The 26,768-nt window shown below is 40.9% G+C and overlaps 5 protein-coding genes across 8 annotated transcripts; 1 reads left to right on the top strand and 4 right to left on the bottom strand.

Annotated features, from left to right (window-relative positions):
* Positions 1-1,196: 1,196 nt before the first annotated feature.
* Positions 1,197-6,772, bottom strand: nemp1 (nuclear envelope integral membrane protein 1). 2 transcript variants are annotated; one of them, XM_031565847.2, is made up of 10 exons: positions 6,621-6,772; positions 5,806-5,921; positions 5,447-5,666; positions 5,248-5,320; positions 5,044-5,137; positions 4,442-4,556; positions 4,047-4,272; positions 3,475-3,651; positions 2,494-2,681; positions 1,197-2,011 (listed from the first exon to the last, which is right to left on the bottom strand). In XM_031565847.2, the coding sequence occupies exons 1-10, from the start codon at positions 6,721-6,723 to the stop codon at positions 1,920-1,922; spliced, it is 1,404 nt and encodes a 467-aa protein (XP_031421707.1). In that variant the 5' UTR covers positions 6,724-6,772; the 3' UTR covers positions 1,197-1,919. The 2 variants fall into 2 exon arrangements, with proteins under 2 accessions (XP_031421707.1, XP_031421708.1); XM_031565848.2 differs by having other exon boundaries at positions 1,197-2,015; positions 6,621-6,770.
* A 940-nt stretch (positions 6,773-7,712) lies between these two features.
* On the bottom strand, positions 7,713-11,537 carry casp9 (caspase 9, apoptosis-related cysteine peptidase). 3 transcript variants are annotated; one of them, XM_031565843.2, is made up of 11 exons: positions 11,446-11,537; positions 10,913-11,045; positions 10,572-10,770; positions 10,384-10,479; positions 10,194-10,252; positions 9,821-9,997; positions 9,648-9,737; positions 9,382-9,529; positions 8,954-9,142; positions 8,511-8,620; positions 7,713-8,232 (listed from the first exon to the last, which is right to left on the bottom strand). In XM_031565843.2, the coding sequence occupies exons 2-11, from the start codon at positions 11,042-11,044 to the stop codon at positions 8,110-8,112; spliced, it is 1,323 nt and encodes a 440-aa protein (XP_031421703.1). In that variant the 5' UTR covers position 11,045; positions 11,446-11,537; the 3' UTR covers positions 7,713-8,109. The 3 variants fall into 3 exon arrangements, with proteins under 3 accessions (XP_031421703.1, XP_031421705.1, XP_031421704.1); XM_031565845.1 differs by having other exon boundaries at positions 10,913-11,077; positions 11,446-11,534; XM_031565844.1 differs by having other exon boundaries at positions 10,913-11,105; positions 11,446-11,530.
* A 3-nt stretch (positions 11,538-11,540) lies between these two features.
* On the top strand, positions 11,541-19,934 carry dnajc16 (DnaJ (Hsp40) homolog, subfamily C, member 16). Its single transcript, XM_012841655.3, has 15 exons — positions 11,541-11,711; positions 12,186-12,364; positions 12,452-12,518; positions 12,692-13,016; positions 13,098-13,282; positions 13,418-13,522; positions 13,609-13,767; positions 13,854-13,984; positions 14,124-14,301; positions 14,593-14,775; positions 15,314-15,390; positions 16,286-16,366; positions 16,913-17,002; positions 17,317-17,487; positions 17,587-19,934. The coding sequence occupies exons 2-15, from the start codon at positions 12,195-12,197 to the stop codon at positions 18,035-18,037; spliced, it is 2,373 nt and encodes a 790-aa protein (XP_012697109.1). The 5' UTR covers positions 11,541-11,711; positions 12,186-12,194; the 3' UTR covers positions 18,038-19,934.
* Positions 19,592-22,792, bottom strand: LOC105912720 (agmatinase, mitochondrial). The gene is made up of 7 exons (XM_012841711.3): positions 22,243-22,792; positions 21,843-22,045; positions 21,460-21,508; positions 20,812-21,007; positions 20,481-20,660; positions 20,301-20,385; positions 19,592-20,205 (listed from the first exon to the last, which is right to left on the bottom strand). Exons 1-7 carry the CDS (start codon positions 22,566-22,568, stop codon positions 20,132-20,134), a joined length of 1,113 nt encoding a protein of 370 aa, XP_012697165.2. The 5' UTR covers positions 22,569-22,792; the 3' UTR covers positions 19,592-20,131.
* Positions 22,793-23,017: 225 nt separating this feature from the next.
* On the bottom strand, positions 23,018-26,728 carry LOC105912671 (agmatinase, mitochondrial-like). Its single transcript, XM_031565846.1, has 7 exons — positions 26,081-26,728; positions 25,733-25,935; positions 25,332-25,380; positions 24,698-24,893; positions 24,367-24,546; positions 24,187-24,271; positions 23,018-23,901 (listed from the first exon to the last, which is right to left on the bottom strand). Exons 1-7 carry the CDS (start codon positions 26,404-26,406, stop codon positions 23,828-23,830), a joined length of 1,113 nt encoding a protein of 370 aa, XP_031421706.1. The 5' UTR covers positions 26,407-26,728; the 3' UTR covers positions 23,018-23,827.
* Positions 26,729-26,768: the final 40 nt, after the last annotated feature.

Here is a 26,768-nt window from a genome sequence, read left to right as displayed (position 1 = left end):
AATTACAATGATGTGGTAAATGCTGTCAACAAGAATTTCTTGGCTATCTACTGTTTAAGACACATATCACACTAATTTCGTCAGAGAAACTCGCAATGAATCATAACCCTAACCTTAAAAAAACCACACAGCCAATTATAAAATAAATCTACTAGTTTCGTTTGCATGAAGAACTGGTGAGTGAGCTGTGTGCAAATAGTTGTTATCTCATGTGATCTACCACTCCCACCAATCTCCCACTCGCACACAGACAAAGCATCTCAGCTGCAGCAGTGAATTGCAGTTAAGAAAACGTGTAGAGAAATGGCTTTAAAAAATTCCATCCATTAACACCGTTACTAATCTTGACTGAAAGTATGTAAACCACCTGTTGCCCAGAATGGTTTCTTCTCTATCAAACACATTCTACTGCTCGAACGGCAGCTCCCTTGGTCGATGATTATGGAGTACTAGGTGCGTATGCTGCTTAAGGAATCAAAACCATTAGAAATCAGTGTATGATTATTCACTAAAACGAATTGCTGCATATGTTTATTTGCTTTCAGGAAAGGGTGAGCGCTATTCTTAAATTGAACAGAGGCAGGATTAGAGAAAAAAAAAAAAGAAAGAATGCTGAGAAAAGCCTTTCCAGTCATCAAGAGCAGGTTTACAAACTCAAGCTGCTCTGCGGGTTACTAACACACTAACACAGGTGTTCACCTTTATCCCAGATCTTCAATAAGACAAGGGGTCATTCTGCTTGATATGTGTGAAAGTGGTTCGAGACAGAATGAGATTTGAATCCAAGCAAATGAATCTGGGACTACACTGGGACATCTGTGGAGAGGCAATCCAATATGTGTGGACAGTTTATAAACAACAGTGAAGAACATCTTGGGAGCGGTTCCTTAATTATTCTTCATGAAAGTATGGCAAGCCACTGCAGGAGTCAGTGCTGCTGGTCAAGCATACGCAACATACTGATGAGATACTGTGTAACTATTCAGTTGGGTATTTCCTATGTATCAGGTTTGATCAAGATAAAAATACTGGAGTAAATGCTGCCAGTAAGAGCTGTGGCGCCTACTAAGAAAAGACCTGAGTGAACTAAGAAGTGACCTAAGTAAACTAAGAAGTGACTGAAGAGAATGTAAAAGACTTAATTGTAATGTAACCTTTGTATGTTTGACACAAAGTGAAATCACTCATGCATGATGAATTCTCAGTAAAAAAAAAGTTTAATTACAAGAGATGTGACATTTGATATGATATGGAAATTTACATCCCCTTTGCCATAGTCACAAATTCATCCAGTTCTTGACCAGCAATCTGTGCGATCAGTTCCGGACTAAGCAATCGGTGACTGCCCCCTTGTGTCTACACTGCAAACTGTTTTATCATTCTTTTACATGGGAATTTTTTTTGAGTTAACCACTCAATGTCTCAGTTCTAGTTGCTGTGATGCACACGCTCATTGCAAATACCAGGATATTCTTTTCGACGTGGTTTGAGTGTGTGGATATCTGAAAAGTGGAAGTGGGGGGAAAAAAAAGTACTCTGGAGACGACCAATCATATTGTTTGCGTCACACTTGTGTGGACACATCTCGTGAGGACTCCCACTCGTTATCCTAAGCGGGCAAAAACTTGGGAATTAATTTCTTCTGTCAGTGGGAAAAGTCCTAATGCCTGTCACACCATGACCTTTCTCAGCCTCGACTGTCAATCACGTAAATACATTAATACCACTGAGAGTTATATGGCATTACAATGCATGTGAATGACCTCTGTTTACAGTGGAACATCCCCTGCACAGATGTTTTTTTTGTTCTTGCTACTGTACATTTGTACAACTCAATGATTGTGCAAAAATATCTCTTCACAAACTAGACAAAAACTGTTGCTTTAATAAATCTCATAACTTTATAATTTAAAAAAAGTCTATAAAGGGGGATAAGGACATAAAGGACATGTTTCTTGAACATCAAAAAGGCAACTTCCGATCTCCTTGGTCCTGGGGCCACACTTCTTTCCTAGCTTTTTGAGAGAAAGGCAAAGATTACTGAATCTGACAGAGGTGTTCTATTCAGACATACATGCTTTGTTCATTAAACACTAGTAATATGATCAACTCAATTTCAAATTTTCTCAGTTTTTTTTATTACTTGCAAACATTTTCTGAAGTGACAGACCACAGTAATTTTTCACATTAAAAAAAAAATCTCAAATCTTAATCTGTCTTTATTCTACCAGCAAATGTGTGATGGCTAACAACTTCCATAACAAAAGAAAACTGTACAGAGAAAACACAGTCAATCCTCTTTCAAGAACAATACGTTATGACCTCAACATTCAGTCTCATCATCTTCCTCTCTGACAGACACCCTACACGCGCGCGCACGCACACACACACACACACACACACACACACACACACACACACACACACACACACAAAACAGATAGTTATCACCTCAACTTCCTTCTTAAGTCCGTGAAACTAAATTGTGCCTACCAAATAATTGAATCTCTTTATCATCTTTCTGACATTCTCCCTCAACCTCATCATCATCATCATCATCCTCTTCGTCTGTGGCAAACAGCTCATCCTCCAGGAAAGAGCCTTCAAATCCATACTCCTGTTCATGGACTGAAACCTCATTGGGCAACAAATGTGGGACACCCTCCACAAAGTCAGCAAATCTGGATAGAGACAGAGAAAGATGTTACTCCGTCATATAGGCCGTCCTATCACACCAATGTGGCCCCGTTCACTCTTAACCCTCCTATTATCTTTGGGGTCAATTTGACCCCATTCAATGTTTAACGTCTCTAAATAAATGATTGACATCATTTTTTTTGCTTCATATTTAATGACTTTTCCTAATTTAATGGGGACAACTGGGTAAACAAAAAATTAACATGATGATATGTTTTCAATGTCCTGTACACATGCTGTACGCATGGGTGTTCTTTGGGGTCAATTTGACCCCAGGCTGTTTTAATTGTATAAAATATATAAGAAATATCAACATTTTACACACATTGTTACTATTCTTGATAACAGAAATTGTTTTTCATTCCAAATGTTATAGATAACAACAATATGTACAATATGTATAAATAATATGAAGCCATGAAAACACCAAAAGGAAATCTCTTTCCAATTTGAGGTCAATCAGTGAGATTTTATGGTGATCTGCATATTTCTGCATATCCACGTAACAGGTATTCTGGATGTATAAGGGGGGTGGATGGGAGGGTTGTTTTATTTAAAGGGCTATTTAGGTAGTCAACAAACAAGCATAAAGTACCTGACACATAAACTTGGGCACATTTTTTTATTATAATCATTTTCTGGAGGTTTAAATTGCTAGGGTCAAATTGACCCCAAGGATAAAATATGTTAGTAAATTTGAAGGTAATAGGAGGGTTAAGGATCGTTACAAAAAGAAAAGCGTCGAACAGGCACCCCACCCTCTTTCGCCCAACCTACCTCTTGGGTGATTGAAGTCTGGAGACAGTCTTCCAATGGTTGTAATCAGGACTGCTGCAGTACTTGCGAAGCTCATCCAGGGCACGACTCGTCTCTACCTCGGCCTGGTTCTGATACTCCTCGTTTGTTAGCAGCCGCCGAGGCTCCAAGTTCCAGCCCATCCTCCGGTTCATCTTACTGTGGGAGCAGAAATGACATCAACAGAGTTCTGCTATAGAAGGAAACTACAAATACAATTTTACTTGGGCGCTACCCACATAATCAGCTGTGCTGCTCATCCCACAAATGCTCTGATAAACAGAATGGTTATGTGAATAAATCATTTTTTTTTTTTTTTTAAATGCATAGTTGTTTGGTGTCAGTGTATCGACAATGTGACAACAGTGACTATGCTTCGTGAATGAGAACACTGTTGATATGTTCAAGAACAGGTGGAATGAATAATGTTCAGATAGAAGACCAAATGTGTCACTCGGCACACATTCTTGCAGCTTCAGAAAACAAAGACCATTTAAAATTGGCCCACAATTCAGGATTTTGAGTGACAGGGCTTGGTGCCGAGATTCACCTACTGGTATATACTGAAGGCCATGTTGAGCGGGTACTCCAGGTTCTTGGCACAGAAGGCTGCCACCATGATGGCCAGCGCCACCTGCTGTACCTGGATGCCAGCATAAATCAGCAGCAGGCCAAAAAGCTGTAGCGTCCAGGACAGGATGTTGATACTGCGCTTGTCCACTAAAGGGCCATGGCGGTAACACACAGCGAAACTGATGAAGCCCACCACAGCTGTGTAACCTGCAGGTGATAAAAAATATCTACATTACAGTTACAGTGTACTAATTTCCAGCAAAACAATATCTTCTGCTGTGAAAATCGTTTCAATAATACTGATCCTACTTGATAAAGTCAGTGTCATTTAGTGACTCTCTTTAAAAAAAATACTAAAATGACACTGTGCTCTTACCAATAGCCAAGGGCCAGTGGTCCTTCAGGATGAGCTGCAGATTCCTGCAAACCAGCTGAATGATGTACATTGAGAAGGACCAGCCCCCTACTACCAACACGTAGAAGGGACTTTTCTGAAGGATGCAAGAAAAATAAATCAGACTATGAACACATTATGGTTGTCTGTTACAGGAAAGTAAGTTGACACCTTGGATGCCAGTCAGATGGCATCCCTTAAAGCGGCAATAAGGAGTTCTGTTCCGAAACTTGCAAGCTAACTACGTAAAAGGCATGCAAAAACCTTGCAAACACCACCAACAGCCCAACTGACACTGATAGAAGCTTGCCAATACACTAACTGATGTATTTGAGCTGTATAGCTGGCAATTTCATGCTGTGAAAGCTTTTCTTCCATTTTTTGCAGGGTGTTCCAGCCCGGAACACAGAACTACATAGGCATATCCTGGATGGCTAGTGGGGAAGACACAGGTGTTTATCTGTCCTTCACATGACCATATGCTATCAAAATGAATTTGAGGTTGGTACCGAAACGAGTTGCCTATAAAACCAAACCTCAAAAAGTGTAAAATTGTTGCATAGTGTTTTATGTATAGCTACTACCTTTGGTAAAAAACGGGCTATGATAAAGATGAATATGAGGAGGGAGGCAACCATTCCTGTGCTCATTCCCGCAGAGTAATAGAACATCTGACTCCTGGACAAAAACACCAATAACAAGTGAAGATTACAAATAGAATAATAAGTAAGAATAATACATTCATTGCATTCTGAAAAAATACAGTCCTAATGTAGATAGAATCTTACCTGCTCAGAATGTCAGCAAAGAAGAAAAGCAGAACCCCAACAAGAAAGACTAAGATCAGGTAGATGTCAAATTCTGTAGTCAGAGGAAAATAAAAACCAATTTTAGAAGTGCTTAGAATCAAGATAATTTTTCATGGCTGAAAGTTTGTTCTTAACTTGTACTAAGTAGGCCTATTGGCTACACTATGGGCACACTCACTTCGGATGGGCTTCACAGTGTACAGTGTTTGAGAGTTTGAAGGGTCAACTCTGAAACATGTCTTGGGCGCAAAGAGGTTGATGTGGACAAAGGTTTCATTAGTCTGCTCCCGTATGAAGTACTGTACAAGGGTCCAAAAGCTGAAGTGTTCCAGCTCCTGCAGCTCCTGCTCATCATTAACTACTGTCACCTTCAGGTCTTTAGAGCTCCAGACTCGCACCTGTCACATCAAACAGGACAGGCTTGTTTGTAAAACATGTGTTACTTACTATATCTGTCCTTCTAAGGAAACAAAGTCGGCTCCTAGCCGATAGTGCATTTGGCAAACAACTACGAAGAACGTAATTGTTAATTATTACCTGAATTCTAGTCCAAGTCTCCCTCCATCCCGGCTTAACAGGATTAAGGTAGCAAAAGTGTTGTGGTTCACGTGTCTTCAACTCTTGTCCATCTTTCACCTCGATTATTTGAACACCTGAGTGTCAGCAAAAAAAAGCTAGGCCATTTAGCTGGATGACACTGGGTTTCCATCCAACTCATTCGCATACTCTAAGCGCATTTATGAAAATTCGATTAAAGGATATGCTATAAATTGTGGGTTCAAAATTTGAGGTTGTCAGGGTAACTTGAATGGAAAACAGGTAGTAAAATCTCAACAAATGCGATTTCATCCGAATGAATCCGTTTCCATCAACCTTAGTAGCATCATACTCTATATGCGAATCGGGAGTTAATCCACCCCTCTAGCGAATTGATTTCTTATTCGATTTAGATTCGATTTTATACGAATTTCAAGAGTTTCCACTCAAGATGTCCTATTCGAATGGTCAAAATTCACATTAAAAGATTGGATGGAAACCCAGCTACCAACGCCACACTTCAAGTGAATTCTATGAAAAGTCTGCCCATTACCATCTAGCATTAACAATGAGCTCAAGTAGCTAATGTAACTTACACATTACACTTGCCATTTGTCTATTAGAGTGATCGTGAAGTTCAAAATGCTGACAGACGGTCTTATGTTATCATTTTTGCACACATGCAAGGACCGTCTTCCTTGTTTAGAGAACCCATGATCCTGACATCTTTCAGGCAATTGTGCATTTGTCTTGACAAAATGTAACCACTACGCTCTCAGTTTTCAATTACTAGTTTTAAGAAACATCCGTAATACCTGCTGCTGTAGATGTATCCAGTAGTAAAAATAACAAAATTAAAACTATCACTCTTCCTACTTTCAAGCATTCGACAGCAAAACAATTCATGTAGCCCGCCATGATGCATCTTCTTCTTCTGATGCATGTTTTTGAATTATTAGCCTGAAAGGTGACAGCTCCACACTGCCACCTAACGAGGTGGTGGCCTTCTAACATCAGTTTCTGCTGTATTTAAAGGCACAGTGTGTAGGATTTAGGGAAGTCTATTAGCATAAATGGAATAAAGTATTCATATTTATGATTTTAGTAGTGTATAATGACTTGTAACTGTAATCATCTGCAGCAGTAAGGCGTTTTGGTTTAATAACCCTAACCCTACCAGCGAACTACCTACCTAAAGCAGCTTGCACACTGCCCCAACAAAGTTTGTTGGAGAATGTTGCCGTTTGTCGGGGCAGTGTGCAAGCTGCTTAAAAGGCAAGAAAACCTCGCAAATATCCGCAACAGTACAGTTGGCACTGATAAAAGCTTGCTAGCATGCCAACGGATGTCTTTTGGCGATTTTGTGCTATGAAACTTTTTCTTACATTTTTGCTATTTATCAGTCCTTCACATGAACATATCAAAATAATTTGAAGGTGATAACAAAAACAGCTGTCAAACATACCTAAACACATGGTAAACTCATACATACTGTTGCGATGTCTCCATTGCAAGCAATAGTCTCTTCTCTCTTATATTTCATTTATGGGCTAATGAGCTGGAATTAAACTAGTCTCTTGTTTGTTCATTTGCTGCTTTGCAGTTAAAGATTAGGTCCGTTATTCTGATCCAATACACTTTTGCCAAATTCAGCTAAATGCTCTAAACATTCCTCTAGCTGTCTGTTCCGTGTCACTCAGATGTTTGTAAAAGGTCCTGGCTCTGTAAATGGGAAACAAACAATTCCAGCCAATCAACACACTGCTTCAGGATTATGGAGGTGACAGGTGTAATTTGAGTGTCTTTTGAGCTCAAATATCAACAATATTTTTCCAGAATTGCAGACTGTACCTTTAATCTGAAAAGGCAAACAATATAAGAATATAAAACAAATAAGACTTACAATGTTACAAATCATAGCACAAATTTATTGAAATGACTTGTAAAAAAGGAAAGATAATATCTTAGAAAGACCATAACCTATTTTATCACCATTGACAGATTAAAATAGCAAATTGTCAGGCTAAATTCTGCATATCTAACCATTGATAAGTCAGAGTTATGTATTTTGGGAACGTATTTTGAGCATGACATAACAACTAATCTCAGGGCAAAATGACACCCAACAGGACTGCTGAGGAAGGAGTGGCAACTCTCTGTGACTCAGTTAAATCCAGTAAAAAACAGCACTACCAACTGGGAGTATAAAAGTAAACAAAATACAAAGACAACAGATTTGATCAACACAGATTACTACGTCAACAAATTATGAATTCTTAAATGGTTTAGAGACAGACATGCTAGTCATGTAGGAAACTGGTTGTGTGATGGAGCTTGGAAGTGAAGATGCTTTCGAAGGAAGTTGAATGACCCAGGCATCTGTTTATACAAGCCTTTAGCAGAAATCTGTGACACCTCATTGTTGACCTAGAAAGGAAAAACAAAAGAAAACAGAGCAAATAAAATGCTTATGAGAAATGTGTGTTCCTGAGAAATTACAGTATACGAGATCCAAAAATGACACCTGGGGTCAGGAAGCAAACTGAGGTATGAGCGACTGCAACCAATTATAGTATGGGAATGGGGGTAGGCCATTGAGAAACATCACAGGCAACAGGTCAGAGAAATCTGATCATCATATAGAACAACAAAGGTTTGCCAGACCTGGTTGCATTAGAAGCCTAGATAATTTACTGTGCACCCACCATCATAAGCATGGTTACTAGGTCGTCAGTGGCAGCATTCAGTTCCAGAACACGATCCAGGGTTTCCACATACCATGAACCAGACTTTGTGTCCCTCCAGGAGACATATCCTACAGGTTACAGAATGCAAACTGACCAGTCACGTCTTGCTCTGCCATAACCAAGTCATCATCATGTCATGCAAATCATCTTTTCCCAGAAGAGCACACAAAAGTATAATAAAAATAAATTAAAAAAAACTCATTTATATTTCAATATATCAATTGATCAACATTTCAAGTCATGTATTAAAACCTTAGATGACATCATGTGAAGAGTTGTGGGCAAAACTGCAGGGTGGACAGAATTAACCGTGCTCTGTGCTCTCTCTTTTTAAAATGTAATCTAAGTGATGCAACTTCACATAAAGAAATCACACTCTTTTAATTACAAACCCAACGTACCTGGAAAAGTGGAGTAGGATACCAGGATGTCACTGGGCGTGGGCAGAGTTGCCCGTGCGTCTGGTTCGTCTGACATGCTCAGCGAGTCACTGCTGGATGACACAGGGATAGCATCCATCTGGTCATCTGATCCACCCATAGATGGCTGCGCCTCATCTGGTGAGACTTCAAAACCAGTGTCTTTCTCACCTATCCAACACACACTCATGCCATGAGCCAGAGGCAGCATCGGTGCAATGTCTTAATGTCTCACAATGCTTCGCTATTAGATATGAAGACAAATGCTTTCATGACACTATATGCATTATTCACAATTATTAATGAAATGGCATTCATTGGTTCTTTAAAGTAATCATCCTCACTAAAGTGGCATTCATCAGTGTTATATGATATCTGGAATGTTCTATGAGGTTAAGAATTCATCTGACCTCCTCCACAGGCCTGGAGGAAGAAGAGTTTGGGCTTGCCCTGCAGTGAGGGACAGTGCTGTCCATTGAGGTAGTTTGTGATGATCTGAACAGGTACTGAAGTGCCATCCACTCCATACACTGCACCAGGAAAGCGACTGTGCGTAGCCTATGGACAACACAGAGTGATGCATGTGTAAATAGAGAGCGCTAAAAATAACTGAGGGTGCCTCAAAAGAATGAGAGTTTTTAACAATCTCAGGACTTTAAAAAGTCACTCAGCTTACCTCCGTGCCATGTGACAGCATAATAACCACACAGCAGTCATAAATGGAATGATCCTTCTTTGATAGCGCTGCCAACTCTTGCCGTATTTGCTGAGAAACAAGAGATGGTATGGATGTAAGGCAGTGTCATTTTAATTTTATACTACGGTGAAATTACAGCATCCCTACTATACCTTATATTTCAGGTTTCGTTTAACAACAACATCAAAATTGAGGGATTTGAATCGCCTCTCCAGCCGGTCAGAGTCTACATCTGATCCATTGCGATTCTTAAGTTCTGAATGCTGTTCAAACTCCACATTGTTTATGATGAGACAGATTCCACATGGGCTACTATCCATCTTGTAGTTCTGAGGAAAAGATAAACAGAAAAAAACTCTGGTAAATTACATTTTAAGGACCAACTGTCAAGATATGCAGGCTATGTTTGTAAGTCCAAACTACACCAATTAGTGAAGTTCAGAAGCCCCCAACAAAGACAGTTTTCTGCTCATAAAAACTAAATTCAAAGTCTTAAGACATAAGTCAGCTAGACTGCCAGGTTACCTGGATGCTATCTCGTCTTGTTCTCCCTTGCCTGGGTCTTGGGCTCTCTCTCTCCGGAGCTGTGAAAAACATAGGTGTTCTAATATGACTTGAGTTCTGAGTCCACATGATGTTCTCATTCACACATTATACATACAAATAAAATATATAATCTTGAGGGAGGGAAATCAGATGTAATGTGCACACTTACATGGACTGGGGAGAGTATCTATTTCAGTAGGATATAGAGGCACTTCTTTAGGTGGACCACTGTGGATTTTGTCTGGCTTTCTGACATCAACAGGACCTGTGCAACAAGCAAGTAGTACACATGAGATAAAAATAAACTAAAAGAGAAAAGTGAAGATGTCATTGAGACATCTAAGACTGTGCTCTTACACACTGGCAGCGGTCTGATGACTGGATTCAGTGGGTTAGGCACAGGCTGGCCAGCTGGATCTCCGCTCTGGAGGAGAACTGCCAGACTTTCAAAGCCACCTTCACGGAGGCATTCCAAGAAGGATGGGAAGGCACGGCTCCCTCGTGTCTCCAGGTCTCGCAACAGCTGCCTGGCCTGGTCCCTTCTGGTTCCTGAGCTCTGAAACAGCAAGGGTAGGGTCACTTCTCATTCTCACACTCAAGAGGAATGTAAAGAAGAGTAAATTACCTGCCCTGAGCACTCAAACATACATTGTAGATGAGGACCCCTGTATTAACAGGTGCTTAGGCATGGGTCTTACCTTTATCTCATCTAGCATATCTTGGGTAAAGACTCCCCTTGTCAGGAGCCCATCGTAAACGTCCGACGGGTCTAAGTCCTTCACAAGATTGGTTCTGTTGCGTTGAAGGATCTTTTTGTGTCTAGGGTCCATTCTGACCAAAACAGGAGACAATAATCCTGAAGACTAAAGAAAACACCGAAGAAGAATCGGCCTACACGAAGATGATAAACAGAAGTGAAAGAAAAAGTCCCACCCTACGGAAACCGTCCTGAAATAAACAAATCTCGACGTTGGAGAGAATGTCGTTTAATTATTTTTGGATATAAAGTAACTGGTCTAGTAAAAATGCAACCTTATTGGATTAACTACATCGCTATTGTAACCCTATAACCAAAGTAAGACCACTCATTCATCACAGCGACCGTATTCATCACAAGTAGGTTAGCGTTCGTATGCTAATATCGAATCAAATACATCCATCATCAGCTCTTCTGAATATGTCCAATATCCCTAAAAACGATCAAAGTAAATTGGCAAGATCTGAAACCTACCTTAGCCAGAGTTCTCCATACGATCTACTTGCACATTGCTCTTCCTTGTTTTCATCAGACACACGTCTGACGTCACATCTGATTCACGCAGTCGCATCGGGTTGACAGTCACGGAAGGACTGTAAAGGGAATATCAGGATTGTAAAAGCGGGATGTTGTAAACAGTTCAACGCATCGTTACAGACATTCGAAGAGACATAGTTGTCTGTGGTCAAGGTCAAGGTTTAAATATGGATTTTGTAAAACGGTAGTACATTTACTCTCAGGTGAGTCGTAAGGCATGCTGACCAAATTGAACTGACAGATATTATAAAGGCTAAATGTAATAAAGCCGACGTTATCCTCGACGTTAATTTAAGGAAAATCGTAGGAAAAGAGTAAAATGTTTTCTCGTTTTATTGTCTTGTGAAAATAATTCGTTATGTTCACTTGTCACTGGAATGCATGTGTTTGCAAACATTAACTACCTTTCTGACAAGTGATTGAAGTGCATTTTTTGATGTAGGCTACAGAAGCATGTAGCGTTCCAGTGCATGCTGTAACAAACAGTCCAGCTGTTAATTTGCTGTAAACAAAGAGGCACCACGTGTAGGCCTACTGTAGCTGACTAAACGGCTTAACTGTGCAAATTGCATCCATATGAATAGACTGACTTTTTCATTCTTAAGCATATCTTTGTATTCCTGCACTGAATTAAAATTTTATGTTCATTTGTATGTTTATTTAATGTTTATTCCCAGCCACAAGCCATGGTGGTGTTGAAGGTACCCTTGACCCTGCCTGCTGTGGTCATCTGTGCCCTCTTGTTTGACTTGGTGGAAACAGTCCCTCCTTTTGACCCTTACAAGGTGCTTGGCGTCACAAAAAGTGCCAGTCAAGCGGAAATCAAGAAAGTCTACAAGCGCTTGGCCAAAGAATGGTAGGCCTAACATTTCATCTTACTCATGATTGATGATTATGAATTCTGAAAACATTTCACATAAACAGCTATAATTTTCTCTGCCAGGCATCCAGACAAAAACAAAAACCCAGAAGCTGAGGATATGTTTATCAAGATCACCAAATCATATGAGGTATAGAAACAGTGGAAAACTTTACATGAATGTTTGTTCTTTTATGCATCTACCTTGACAAAGTACGAACTAGCTTGACTAGTTGAATAAACTGTTGCCTCCTCAGACATCGTGTATTTAATAACCATGGACCTCTTTGGTGTAGATTTTTTAAATGTGTGCTGTGTCACCAGATCCTTTCCAGTGAGGAGAAGAGGTCGAACTATGACCGTTATGGACAGACGGATGACACTCAGACATACGGGCACCATGGCCACCACCCCTTTCATGACCATTTCTATTTTGACGAGTCCTTCTTCCATTTCCCCTTCAACGCCAAGGATGGCAGAGACTTTGCTGACAGCAAATACATGCTTCACTTTAATCAATACGTTAACGACATTGTGCCTGACAGCTTTAAGCGCCCCTACTTGATCAAGATAACATCTGATTGGTGCTTCAGCTGCATCCACATTGAGCCTGTGTGGAAGGAGAGCGTGCAGGAGTTGGAACCTTTGGGTATGTATTAACAAACAATGCCATAACATTTTCATGCAATGTGCAAACATGTGCAACTAATGCGTTTTATTCCATTGTGAGGTGTCGGCATAGGTGTGGTGGACGTGGGCTACGAGAGACGGTTGGCCAATCACCTTGGCGCGCATCGTACCCCATCCATACTTGGTGTTATAAATGGCAAGGTGACCTTTTTTCACTATGCTGTAGTCCGACAACACCTCAGGCAGTTTGTAGAGGATTTGCTCCCACAAAGACTAGTTGAGAAGGTAAATAATAATAATAATACACACCCTTTCATGATGCAGTAGCTCCTATTCGGTACCTGCAGATTCCTTTTAGCAAATTGTTGTGTCCTGTGAATTGTTTCGCATAAAAACACTGCAAGTGCATCAATGTTTCAGGTGACAGATCGGAATAACCACCAGTTTCTGAACAGCTGGCATGAAATCAACAAGCCAAACGTGCTTCTCTTTGACCAAGTGGCCATTGTCCCACTGTTATACAAGGTAGTGAGTTACTCGAAACCTTCACGAATTTATCCACAATAACCGCAAACATCTGTTTATGTAAACTCTGTATTTCTTTATTTCAGCTCACTGCATTTGCCTATAAAGACTATGTGCAATTTGGATATGTGGACCAGGGTCTTACAGAGACAGTAAATCTGCTGAAACAGTTCAACATCAACACATATGCTCCAACAATGCTTGTGTTTAAGGAAAACACAGACAAGCCCGCAGACATTATTCAGGTTTGTCAATCATGTTGTCTCGATTACCACAGATCTGGATTTGTTAAGACATTTTTAAAAGGTCCTTCACCTTCTTTTCTTCCTAGGCTAAGGGGATGAAAAAAACCATAATTGATGAATTCATATCAAATAACAAGTTCCTCCTGGCTCCTCGGTTGGTGAATCAAAAAGTCTTTGACGAGATTTGTCCTGTGAAACAGTTCCACCGGCGCCGGAAGTGAGTCATGTTCAAGCATTATTTCTAGCAGAGTCGCAGAAACAGCACTCAAAGAGTATTCATGGACATTGTAGATTACCTTAATGACCTAAGACAAGTCCTAATATCTGCTCTTTAAATTCTATTATGTATTTCCCAGATACTGTGTGTTGTTGATCACAGGTGAAGAAGAGTCTTTTGTCACTGGTAATAAGGCCTTCCTTTCCCTGGCCTCCACCAACACCAACGAGGTGCTGCGATTCGCCTACGTCTACCAGCGCCAGCAGCAGCCACTGTGTGACACGCTGCTGAGGAACAGGGACAGCACCCCTCCACAGGTGTGCATGTGCAGGCCGTCTAAGACCAAGTACAGATGGAAGGTCATGAGATTTGAACCTTCTTGCAGTCGGATCCCAATGGATTCAGAAAATATATAAACTACCACCAGACGTTGTGACGCTTATGATAGTCAGTCCTCCTTGAAAGTTTCTTTTGCTGGGCCATGTTCAGATCAGAGTATAATTGAGGCAAAATGGTACTGACTGACATTATCTCCGAATGTTGTTGTAGTGCACATTAGTGTGATAGTAAATTGATGGCTGTGTGTCTGTCTGTCTGTCTGTGCTGAGGTGGTGATTTTGGAGCGGCGAAATGGAGCTGGCAAGGCCCTGTACAAGCCGGTGCTGAGTGGCTGGAATGGCAGTGAAGAGGACAAGCACAGGCTCCTGGAGGAGCTGCAGCGGCTCCAGAAAGACCCGTCTATCCTCAACCACGACGCCATACTGCCTGAACTCAACAATGAGTTTGCCTCTGTGAGTTCTGATCCCTCCCCTGCTGGCATCCCTTAGGAGTCTCTCAGGGCCATCCTTGTAAATGAAAAATTAGCCTTGGCCCAGATTTTGGTCTCTGATGAGTTTGGGTGTCATTACATATTAAAGTTTTGTAGTTTCACAACATACAGTGATATGTCTAATGGTGACAAAGACATCATTTCACATGCTGACAGACTGTCTTGCTTACTCTACTGTTCTAATCTACTATTCTACTCTACTGTTCTACTCTACTGTTCTACTCTACTCTACTGTTGTGCTTTACTGTTCTACTCTACTCTACTGTTCTACTCTACTGTTCTACTCTACTCTACTGTTCCACTCTACTGTTCTACTCTACTCTACTGTTCTACTCTACTGTTCTACTCTACTGTTCTACTCCACTCTACTATTCTACTCTACTGTTCTACTCTACTGTTCTACTCTACTCTACTGTTCTACTCTACTCTACTGTACTGTACTCTACTGTTCTACTCCACTCTACTGTTCTACTCTACTGTTCTACTGTTTGTCTTTCTAGATGTTTCTAATTCGATGGGTATTCGCAGCTTGTGATTACTTGACAGAAATCATTGATGACCTTCTTCACAATAACTGGTGAGTTGTTCTAGCAGTAAGTGCTTTTGAAAGAGTCTGTACCATTTTGCTTTAAGTCATCTGCCAGATCCATCTGTGCAATATCACATTTTTATGATCATGTGTGCTCATGTATGGTCACAGTCCATAATTCTCTGCTGTGCCGACCATATGATTTTTTTTTGTGGCATTTAAGAATAAAAAGATCACAGCAGTAGTAACATGTATATTGCTGTACACTGCACACCTGTACACTATTTTTTAACTCTTATGTAAATAAATTAAATTAAAACCCAGTTGGCGAGGGTTTTCTACAAAGTACTGTTTTCCAGATAAAACTAGGGGTGTGATTTGTCATAGACCTCCCTGTTTGACATTACAGTGATTGATGTGCAGCAACATCAACATTATGATTAGATTTATGATTTATGAACTTCTCTAGAAATGTTAACTGGAGAAAAGTCAACTCATCTTACAGATCTTTTCAAGAGACCAGAGGTAATTAGAATAAGTTCAGTTCAGGGTTCCAAAGCATTGGCATTGCTACATTTTCTTTTAATTTAATCAATTTTTGAACTCATTCAAGTATATTTTGTCTCAAGAATACAGATTTATAAGTTGAATAATATTTTTTTTTTCCTTCACCACTACATATACATTAAAATGTCACTTTCTACCTATGTTTATGTCCCAGGTCTCTAGGTTTTCCTGGTTTTGCTTAGCACTTTTTATTTAACCAACTTAGAAGTCTTGCTCCGTGACATAACCCGTTTGAATCTCTGTTACCCTTCCAAGCTGCCTTTCAACAGTTCTCTTACAGTTTTAACAGTTCTCTGGAATTCCTATATATCTTTGATTTTTTTTTATGCCAGTTGCTTGCTTATGAAAATGCTTTGTCTTGTTTTTATTATTGCAGGCGTGAGATGATGCCTCTGCTGTCACTGATATTCTCAGCATTATTCATCTTGTTTGGCACTGTTGTCATCCAGGCCTTCAGGTACAGCACTTTAACATGTTCTTGCCAAAATGTCTAAATTTGGAATTTTAGAATTGGGTGGCTAACCTGGTGCTGGCATTCCACAAATTGTAAGAGTTTCTGCTGCGGATAGGTTCCATTGCATTTCACTAGGTTGAAGGCAAAGATAATTACTGACTTGAGATCTAAAGATACAGCTGCGGTATTTGTGTGAACATGCCATCTAATGAGATGGTTCTAAATGCAGCATTTCTGCAAACCTCTTTAACAGCAGCTATATTGTGTAGAGCTTGATTTCAAATGAAAGTCCTTTGTATTTGTCGTGATCTAACCCTCTCCTCACAGCTCACTATTTGGCCAAAGAACTCTCAGTTTTAGAGTTTCAGACTAGAACCCCAGCAAAAATGATATAGGCTGACAAATGCTGGCTAGTGGGTGATGAGTATATAAGCCAGTGGGATTTGTGAGATTTAATTCTCTTGGGAGTGTCTTGAAGAATGAGCCTGAAGCCTAATTCTATTCATTGACATTATAATGACTTCCTGTGATTACTCTGTTTGATATCAGTGACTCAAGTGAGGAGAAACCAGCCAAACCAAAACCAAAAGACGCCTCAAAGACAGAAAATGGGTCACCAAACAATACCAGCACATCAAGGTAGAATTATTAAAAGAGCAAAACAGACTTTTTTTTACGGAGATGGATAGTTGTATTTTCTTTTCAAATGCCAAGAAATTTTAGGTTTTAATACTGTAATCAGCTTTTACTCTTTCACACAATAGTGGAAACATTTAACTGCTTGCACATTACAGTGTTACATGTAATTTGAGGGTAATTTTACATATTTTTGAAAGGATGTTAGAAGTTGAAAGGTGAACTACAAAATCCAGAATAGTAATGGATTCAGTTTTGTGTTATAACTGAGATTGAGATGCTCTAAGAGTGCATGTCCACCTGTTCCACATCCCCAGTCGTCCACCAAAGAAGAGCTTTGTGGAAGTGACAGAGCTGACCGACATCACGTACATGAGCAACCTCGTGAAATTAAGGCCAGGCCACATCAATGTGGTTCTGGTGCTGACAGATGCCACTAAAAACATTCTCCTGAGCAAGTTTGCTAAGGAGGTGTATTCCTTCACTGGGTGAGTGTTTCCCTCATGGTCCTCTGGATGCTATTATGGAATACCCAATGCACAGTCATGGCTGAACAGTTTTTTTATTCAAATGTCTCCTCTCACCAGGTGCCTGACGCTGCACTTCTCCTTCCTAAATGTGGACAAGCACAGCGCGTGGATGGACTCGTTGCTGGAGTTCGTCCAGGACGCCATGCAAATTGACGCGGACGAGGACGAGAGCGGCAACCGCAAGGTAGACTACACCGGTTACGTACTTGCCCTCAATGGCCACAAGAGGTACCTGTGTCTCTTCAAGCCCGTCTACACCGGGGAGGACCCTGACAAGTCGGAGGAAGAGGGGGCCGCCCCGGGGGCTCGATCGCGGTCCAGCTCACGCGAGGAGCACCAGCACCAGTCGCGGAAAGGGACGACGCGCCTGCGTTCCACAACACTGCAGATTCACCACAAGCTGGACCGGCTGGGTCTCTGGACGGAGAGGCTCCTAGAGGGAACCTTGCCACGGTACTATATCCCGGCCTGGCCCGGCCTGGACAAGATCACTGTCAGTAAGACTTAAACTCCTAGTTTGAGTAATATTCATGTGGAGGGATTGGGGTTTTGCTGATCGTTTATTTTGGGAGTCTGTTCAGAAAAAAAGGCATGTACAAAATGTAATGGCTGAGGGTTTCTCACAGTCACAGTATGTTTGAGTGCATGGGCCAGAATGGTTCTGTGTTTTGTGTCTTACTGCCTAGGATGGAGGCTGGATATATTGACAAGATCGGCAGAGCATTTGTTTGCTCTGTGAAAGGTTGCTGGTGTGGTCTGATAGACCGCAGTGCAACTCAAGCGGTTGGAATAAGTCATGCCATCTTTCCCTAGCATGCTGTGTTGTGTTTGCTGCTCTTCTGATATTTATCTCAATGTGTTGGAACACTGTGGATACTAGTAGAGTGCTAGACCTTACACTGCTAATCCAAACACATATTTATACTTCTCATTTCTGAGATTATTATTGGTGGCTCACAGATATCATTAACAGTTGAAACCTTTCTAGGCCTTAGGCAACTGCACTGTATACAGTAACAGTCTACAAGCATTTAGATATGAAGTTGAATTTTAGCATTTCAGTTGGATTGTTTGTGAAAAAGTTTTCCTTCTTATGCTCATCATCACAATGGAAAAGTTAAAAGGTAAGAGAGGATTCATGTAGCAAAAGCATTTGAATGGCCTGGATTATCTGTGCTGCAAGGGCCTAGTAACATTTTGACCACAGATCATCAGTATATCTGGACATTTTACAGTCCCATAAGATATACAATATTTTGAGTGTAAAGTCTATATATGACTTTACAGTGCTGCCAAGTTGATGCTGGACCAAAACAGCTACAGTACATATAAGTAGCATCGTTCACATTGTAAGTTTAACAGACATATCATCAAGTAAGAGACTGTGCAGCTATTCAATTGCACTTACACTGCCAATAACTAACCTGGTGATGTCTCTCTCTCTGAGAACGACAATGGTACAGTAGGTACAGCGAATGGTACAGAACGGTCATGGGAATCCTGGAAAAGTCATGGCATTTTTAAATCCAATTTTCCGGGCCTGGAAAAGTCATGAAATTCAGTCAATTTCTTGCAAAGTTTTGGAAAAGTTACGTTCTAATGAACTTCCATGTGTAACCTGAGTCGTGTAGTCAGGCACAGTCTTGCACCGGACTCAAACTCAGATGGGAGGCGGGCGTGCTCGCAAGGAGACAATAAATAGGCCCAACCCCATGGAGTGAAGTACGCAATTTTAGGTACTTTTAGGTTGTGTAAGGTCATGAAAATTTCAATAAGGTTCCTTGAAAAGTCATGGAAAAATATTAAAACATTGTCAATGACAATGGGTTGGAACCCTGGATGAGATGTTACTTGTTTTAAAGTCTTTGTGTGACATTTTGCAGACTTGTTTTTCCTCACAGACCAGTTTAGGTAAACCTGCCTTCCTTTTCAAGGCTGTCAGACTGTGTTGCACTATTTAAAAAACATAGCTGAGGTGGCTGTGATGCCAGCCAACTTACATTGACTCACATTAGTTGTGCACAGACAAGCAAAATATGACAAAGGGAGAAATTATTAAAAATGTTTTTTAATGTTCTTTATTATATAGCTTTGTGGGGTGGGGATAACTTTACCACAGAGAACTGTTCATAACAGGAAGATATTGGACAGGCTGGTTTCCTGGGAGATGTGTTTCCTGGCAATTATATTGGATAAGTTGATAGTATTTAACATTGACTAGACCTCATTTGTCTTTAAATATATCATTGTGAAAAAAGAGAATTGTTTATTTTTATGTCAATATTATGTTTGAAACAATATCTTGAACATTATGTTGTCAGCATTTTTAAATGTATGTATTTTTATTTTGTATATGACTTTAGAAACCTGTGTAAAGTATTAAATATAATTTATCTATAAACATATTTAATCTCAATTTGTCATTATTTCATCAAAGGTGAAGGAAGAAATGTATCTAAAATGGCTCCATCAAGGACATGAATATGAGCTTTAAACAAGATGCCAAAGTGATTTTTTTAAAGCCCCAAGACAACCCCCAACCCCAATGGTAACGAAGAATTATTTTAGATCACATTTTCATCACAAGCAGCTGTTGGGAAAATTAATAATACTTAATCTTCGGAAGGACACACATCATCTCAAAGAGGAGGTTGGCAGCTGTCAATGCTGTGTTACCTACGGGGGAGAAAAGGACCAGAGCCACTATGACGTAATTATCTCTGTGCTTATAACTTTGTTATCTGAATAAAAACTCTTTGGCTTCTCAGTACCTGTGGTGTCGTATGGCGGAGAAACCTCCACCAAATCACAGCCAACAAGGTTTAACCCACGGCAACCGCGGATGATTTCCAGTGCCTGCATGCAAAAAGGATAGAGGAGATTCACATATTTATTGTTTCGTATACACAACTTTGATGCTGAAGTGTGAGAAGTAGACAGTGACTGATAACCTGGATGGGTGTGAGGCCGGCGATCTCTGGTGTCCCTGTGCCTGGTGCGTAGGCTGGGTCAAGAGCATCAATGTCAAAGCTGAGGTAGACCGGTCCACTCCCAACCTGAGCGCGGACCTCTGCCATGAGGGGCACCAGTGATTTGTGCCAACACTCCTCCGCTTGCACCACACGGAAACCCTAATTGTCAGACACACATAAACAGACCCAATCTCCTCAAATGCTGGACTTTTCCCCAAATGAATGCATATACGAGTTAATATATTTTCAGGCATTGATTATTAAACCTCTCTAAATCAGTTTTAAGGTGTGTTCACTGAAGAGGTGTTACCTGAGCACGGCTCCACTCATAAGCATCTGGGGAGTAGCCTGTTCCACGCAGACCTATTTGGATCACCCTCTTGCAGTCTAGAAGCCCCTCTTCCACACAGCGCCGAAAGGGGGTCCCATGACCAATCTTCTCACCCAGGACGACATCACTTGTGTCGGCGTGGGCATCCACATGGATCAGGCCAACCGGCCCGTGTCTGGTTTTCAAATGGTGGAGTTGTTAAAAGGGGAATGATCAAGAGACTAACACAATTGCAACTTTGCAACTTTCCCACAAAGTCTATGAATTAGAAGTCAAGAAGTTAAATGTCAAACGTGTGTGTTATGTTATGTCATTAACGTGTCAGAAGATACAACATTTTTGAGTATGTCTGTGTGTCCATGTGTCTGGCCTTTCAAGGTAAAAATCATCTCTGAGTTTCATGGTTACAGTATGTAGGCTACATCACATGAACCTCCTACAGATCAGTGTGACTTCAGTACCAAACACACAATACTTTGGCATTCTCTGCTAGTCGTACTGCTGGTTATCTATGGTGGTACAGAAATGTGTCAGCATATGAACTCTGCTACTCCTTGGATGGTTTTACAAAGTCATGTGCAGCTCATAGGTAATAATGGCAATGGCATCATATTGGGCCATACTTACTTAGCAGCCACAGCCTGGAGAATTGGATACGCTATGGTGTGATCTCCTCCTACAAAGGAGATTTGACTTACTTAATTACTTCTCCTGAAAAGCATTTTTGACAAAGCACCCATGCAGCGATTGAATTCATTAATACAATTCTGAAAAGTTAATTATTGTTGGGAGGGCAAAAGTCACCTAAGGTGAGTGACTGTCTAAAACAGAGCCAACTGTAACCTTTGTGCTTTTCATACAAGAGTTGAATCATTAAATCGGGGATCCGAACTAAACAATACATGTTGCAGATTAGCTATTGAATGTTATTGGATTGGATTCAGTTGGATTTGAGAAGGTCCCTGACATATATTCGCTATATCATGTTGTGTACTCTCTCTCTCTCTCACCCATAGTCAGAGGAATGCAACCAGTGGCCAAGATTTTGTGGAAAGCTTCTCGAATCCTTTTGCAGGTGTCCTTTAGGTCGTACACATTGACATTGACATCACCAATATCAGCTACCACCAGAGATTCATAAGGTGCTGCCCTAGTACCACTGTTATACGCCCTGAGAAGGGCAGACTCTGCTCTGATCTGACGCGGTCCAAACCTAAAAGGGGTGAAATTCAGCTCTTTCAACTATGTACCAGTAACAGCAGAAATAAGAGATGGCAAAGGATAGGCTGAAATACAAGGAATCACAAGCTTTGACCGATGTCCATTAGCATATGCATTCGCAGTGCAAAAACTGTAAAACTGCAAAGTGAATCCAAAATAACAAAACTAACAAATATGTAGTGTTTGCACCTTGTTCCGGGTCGGTTTGAAGTGCCTGTGTCAATGGGAACTCCAACGAAAGCTGCGTCTAATCCCTCCGCAGTTTCTCGGTACGGCAATTTACCCATAGTGGCGATTCCAGAAACTCTTGCAACAAATTCAGCGCTTGGTGGCACGTTGTAGCTTCTCCCCGCCATTCCCCTTGAGAAGGTAATTTGTACTTGTCCTCTGCCATCATTTTGACTCAAATATGTCGTTGTCAGTGCTGATCCACGAGACACACATGTTTTGCTGCAAAACCGATGATCTAAGACGTTTAGCAATAATTTATTAGACTGTTTCAATGTAGAAAGCATACTTGGTCTCCAAGTTGACAAGCCTCTGAAAGCTTTGAATGATTCACACAAACTTGAAAACGATACAAATAAACAATCCCTTCTTCTTAGTAAAATACTCAGTGTAGGCTACGCACTACTGCCAAAGGTTAATGAATAAATATGATTGTCGTATCTACCGTTATCAAGAGTTCTACACTAGATAGTGCTAGACCATGTTACCCTACGATGGGCGTTTCCACATGCATAGTAATCATGGGAACTGTATTCCACTTTGCACTTGCATATGAGTTTTGAAAGTCGGTGCTAGGCTAAGAGAAATAGAAACTTATTGTGTGCACTACGAGTCCTTTTCATATTGAAATCTGACTCAGCCCACAAAAAAGCCTGGCGTACTGTTAACAAAAAAATATAAATGTATACTTTCTAAAATATGTTTTAATATTTAAAAAAGTTAAAGGAACAGGGAAAACGGAACACAAAACATCTTTATTTTGTAAAGATTTACATGAGCATTTATGCTCATCAATGACACCCAAGGAGTTATCAGGGAAACCTTGTAAGGAAGAGGAAATGCTAAAGGGTGATCACCAGAGTAACCAAATAAACCACATCGTACTTTTTACACAAATCAATCGAACTGTGATGGTACTGAAAATGTAAATATGAATCACTGCAATTACCACTAATTTAATTTCACACTTTTATAATTGGGAAAAGTTCTTTCAGTAGTTTTAAATGTAATGATGTAGTGGTCTGTTGACAAGGGGACATGCACAAACCTTACTACAGTTTGGCACAGGGGAAAAGTACAAGGTGTTTATAAACTGCTATCTAAAAAAACAGTTAGGCCGAAAATAACACATTTTGTGTGTTTGATGATAGATGACAAACTTACTTCGGTAAAAGCCTATACAGTATGTGTGCCTACTTCTACTAGCTCGAATGGGCCCTAATCACAGAGTGATGGCAGAGTGGAGCTCCCGTCCATACACGAGGAAGCCTATGGCAGTGCGCAGGTCCTCCAAGTCGATGTTGGAGAGGAAGCACCTCTGTAGTTCGGCCTCCACGGAGCTCCCGCTCGGGCCTCTGCCCTTCAGCAGGACAAAGGCGTCTGGCACAACAGCTAGTAGGACAGCTTACTTAGGCTGGCTCTGTCCAGGGTGGCCAGGGCATTTGTTTTATGTGCTAACTCTATTCAGATGTGTAAATGTTCAAATAAATAGTGATGTAGAATTATTTTAGATCACGTTTTCATCACAACCAGCTTTTTGGGGAAATTAATAATACTTAATCTTCGGAAGGACACACAGCATTTCAAAGAGGAGGTTGGCAGCTGTCAATGCTGTGTTACCTACAGGGGAAAAAGGACCAGAGCCACTGTGACATCATTATCTCTGTGCTTATAACTTTGTTATCTGAATAATGCTATCTCCTCTAACTAGTACTTAACTCGCACTTACAGTAGTTACATTTCTGCACTTTTTATTCCTTATGTAAAGTAGTATTTATTGATACACTAGGTCTCAATTGCTTGTAGCTTGATTGTTTTCTCCTTTGTACGCCGCTTTGGTTAAAGTGTCTGCTAAATGACTAAATGTAATGTAAATGTAATAAAAAGTCTTTGGCTTCTGAGTACCTGTGGTGTCGTATGGCGGAGAAACCTCCACCAAATCACAGCCAACAAGGTTTAACCCACGGCAACCGCGGATGATTTCCAGTGCCTGCATGCAAAAAGGATAGAGGAGATTCACATATTTATTGTTTCGTATACACAACTTTGATGCTGAAGTGTGAGAAGTAGACAGTGACTGATAACCTGGATGGGTGTGAGGCCGGCGATCTCTGGTGTCCCTGTGCCTGGTGCGTAGGCTGGGTCAAGAGCATCAATGTCAAAGCTGAGGTAGACCGGTCCACTCCCAACCTGAGCGCGGACCTCTGCCATGAGGGGCACCAGTGATTTGTGCCAACACTCCTCCGCTTGCACCACACGGAAACCCTAATTGTCAGGCACACATAAACAGACCCAATCTCCTCAAATGCTGGACTTTGTCTAACTGAATGCATATACGAGTGTGAATATTTTCAGGCATTGATTATAAAAAACTCTCTAAATCAGTTTTAGGGTGTGTTCACTGAGGAGGTGTTACCTGAGCACGGCCCCACTCATAATCATCTGGGGAGTAGCCTGTTCCACGCAGACCTATTTGGATCACCCTCTTGCAGTCTAGAAGCCCCTCTTCCACACAGCGCCGAAAGGGGGTCCCATGACCAATCTTCTCACCCAGATCGACATCACTTGTGTCGGCGTGGGCATCCACATGGATCAGGCCAACTGGCCCGTGTCTGGTTTTCAAATGGTGGAGTTGTTAAAAGGAGAATGATCAAGAGACTAACACAATTGCCAAACTTTCCCGCAAAGTCTAGGAATTAGAAGTTAAGAAGTTAAATGTCAAACGTGTGTGTTATGTTATGTCATTAATGTGCTGTGTCAGAAGATACAAAATTCATGAGTATGTCTGTGTGTCTGGCCTTTTGAGGTAGAAATCATCTCTGAGTTTCATGGTTACAGTATGTAGGCTACGTCACATCAACCTCCCTACAGATCAGTGTGACTTCAGTACCAAACACACAATACTTTGGCATTCTCTGCTAGTCGTACTGCTGGTTATCTATAGTGGCACAGAAATGTGTCAGCATATGAACTCTGCTACTCCTTGGTTGGTTTTACATGTGCAGGTCATACGTAATAATGGCAATGGCATCATATTGGGCCATACTTACTTAGCAGCCACAGCCTGGATAATTGGATACGCTATGGTGTGATCTCCTCCTACAAAGGAGATTTGACTTACTTAGTTATTTCTCCTGAAAAGCATATTTGACAAAGCACCCATGCAACGATTGAATTCATTAATACAAGTCTGAACAGTTAATTATTGTTGAGAGGGCAAAAGTCACCTATGGTGAGAGTGACTGTCTAAAACAGAGCCAACTGTAACCTTTGTGCTTTTCATACAAGACAACATACAAGAGTTTAATCATTAATTCAGGGATCCGAACTAAACAATACATGTTGCAGAGTAGCTATAGAATGGTATTGGATTGGATTCAGTTGGATTTGAGAAGGTCCCTGACATCTATTCGCTATATCATGTTGTGTATTCTCTCTCTCTCTCTCTCACCCATAGTCAGAGGAATGCAACCAGTGGCCAAGATTTTGTGGAAAGCTTCTCGAATCCTTTTGCAGGTGTCCTTTAGGTCGTACACATTGACATTGACATCACCAATATCAGCTACCACCAGAGATTCATAAGGTGCTGCCCTAGTACCACCGTTGTACGGCAGGAGGTGGGCAGACTCTGCTCTGATCTGGCGCGGTCCAAACCTAAAAGGGGTGAACTTCAACTCTTTCAACTGAAATGTACCAGTAACAGCAGAGATAGGAGATGGCAAGGGATAAGCTGAAATACAAGGAATCACAAGCTTTGACATCCAAAATAACAAAACTAACAAATATGTAGTATTTGCACCTTGTTCCGGGTCGGTTTGAAGTGCCTGTGTCAATGGGAACTCCGACGAAAGCTGCGTCTAATCCCTCCGCAGTTTCTCGGTACGGCAATTTGCACATAGTGGCGATTCCAGTAACTGTTGAAACGAATTCATCGCTTGGAGGCACGTTGTAGCTTCTCCCCGCCATTCCCCTCGATAAAGTAATGTGTACCTTTCCTCTGTCATCCCTTTGACTCAAATATGTCGTTGTCAATGCTGATCCACGAGACACACATGTTTTGCTGCAAAACCGAGGATCTAAGACGTTTAGCAATAATTTATTAGACTGTTTCAATGTAGAAAGCATACTTGGTCTGCAAGTTGACAAGCCTTTGGAAGCTTTGAATGATTCACACAAACTTCAAAACGATACAAATAAACAATCCCTCCTACACAGTAAAATACTCACAGTGTAGGCTACGCACTACTGCCAAAGGTTAGTGAATAAATATGATCTTCGTATCTACCGTTATCTACAAGGCCATGTTAACTCAAGATTGGCGTTTCCACATGCATAGTTATCATGGGAGCTGAGCTGTACCCCACGTTGTACTTGCTTATGAGTTTTGAAAGTCTGTGTTAGGCTAAGAGAATAGAAACTTATTGTGCACTACAAGTCGTTTTCATATTGAAATCTGCTCTGTTAACGGTTAACAACAATATATACAT

The sequence above is a fragment of the Clupea harengus genome, chromosome 4 (genome assembly GCF_900700415.2).
Source record: "Clupea harengus chromosome 4, Ch_v2.0.2, whole genome shotgun sequence".
NCBI classification, from domain to species: domain Eukaryota; kingdom Metazoa; phylum Chordata; class Actinopteri; order Clupeiformes; family Clupeidae; genus Clupea; species Clupea harengus.
This window is presented reverse-complemented; position numbering and strand designations above follow the sequence as displayed.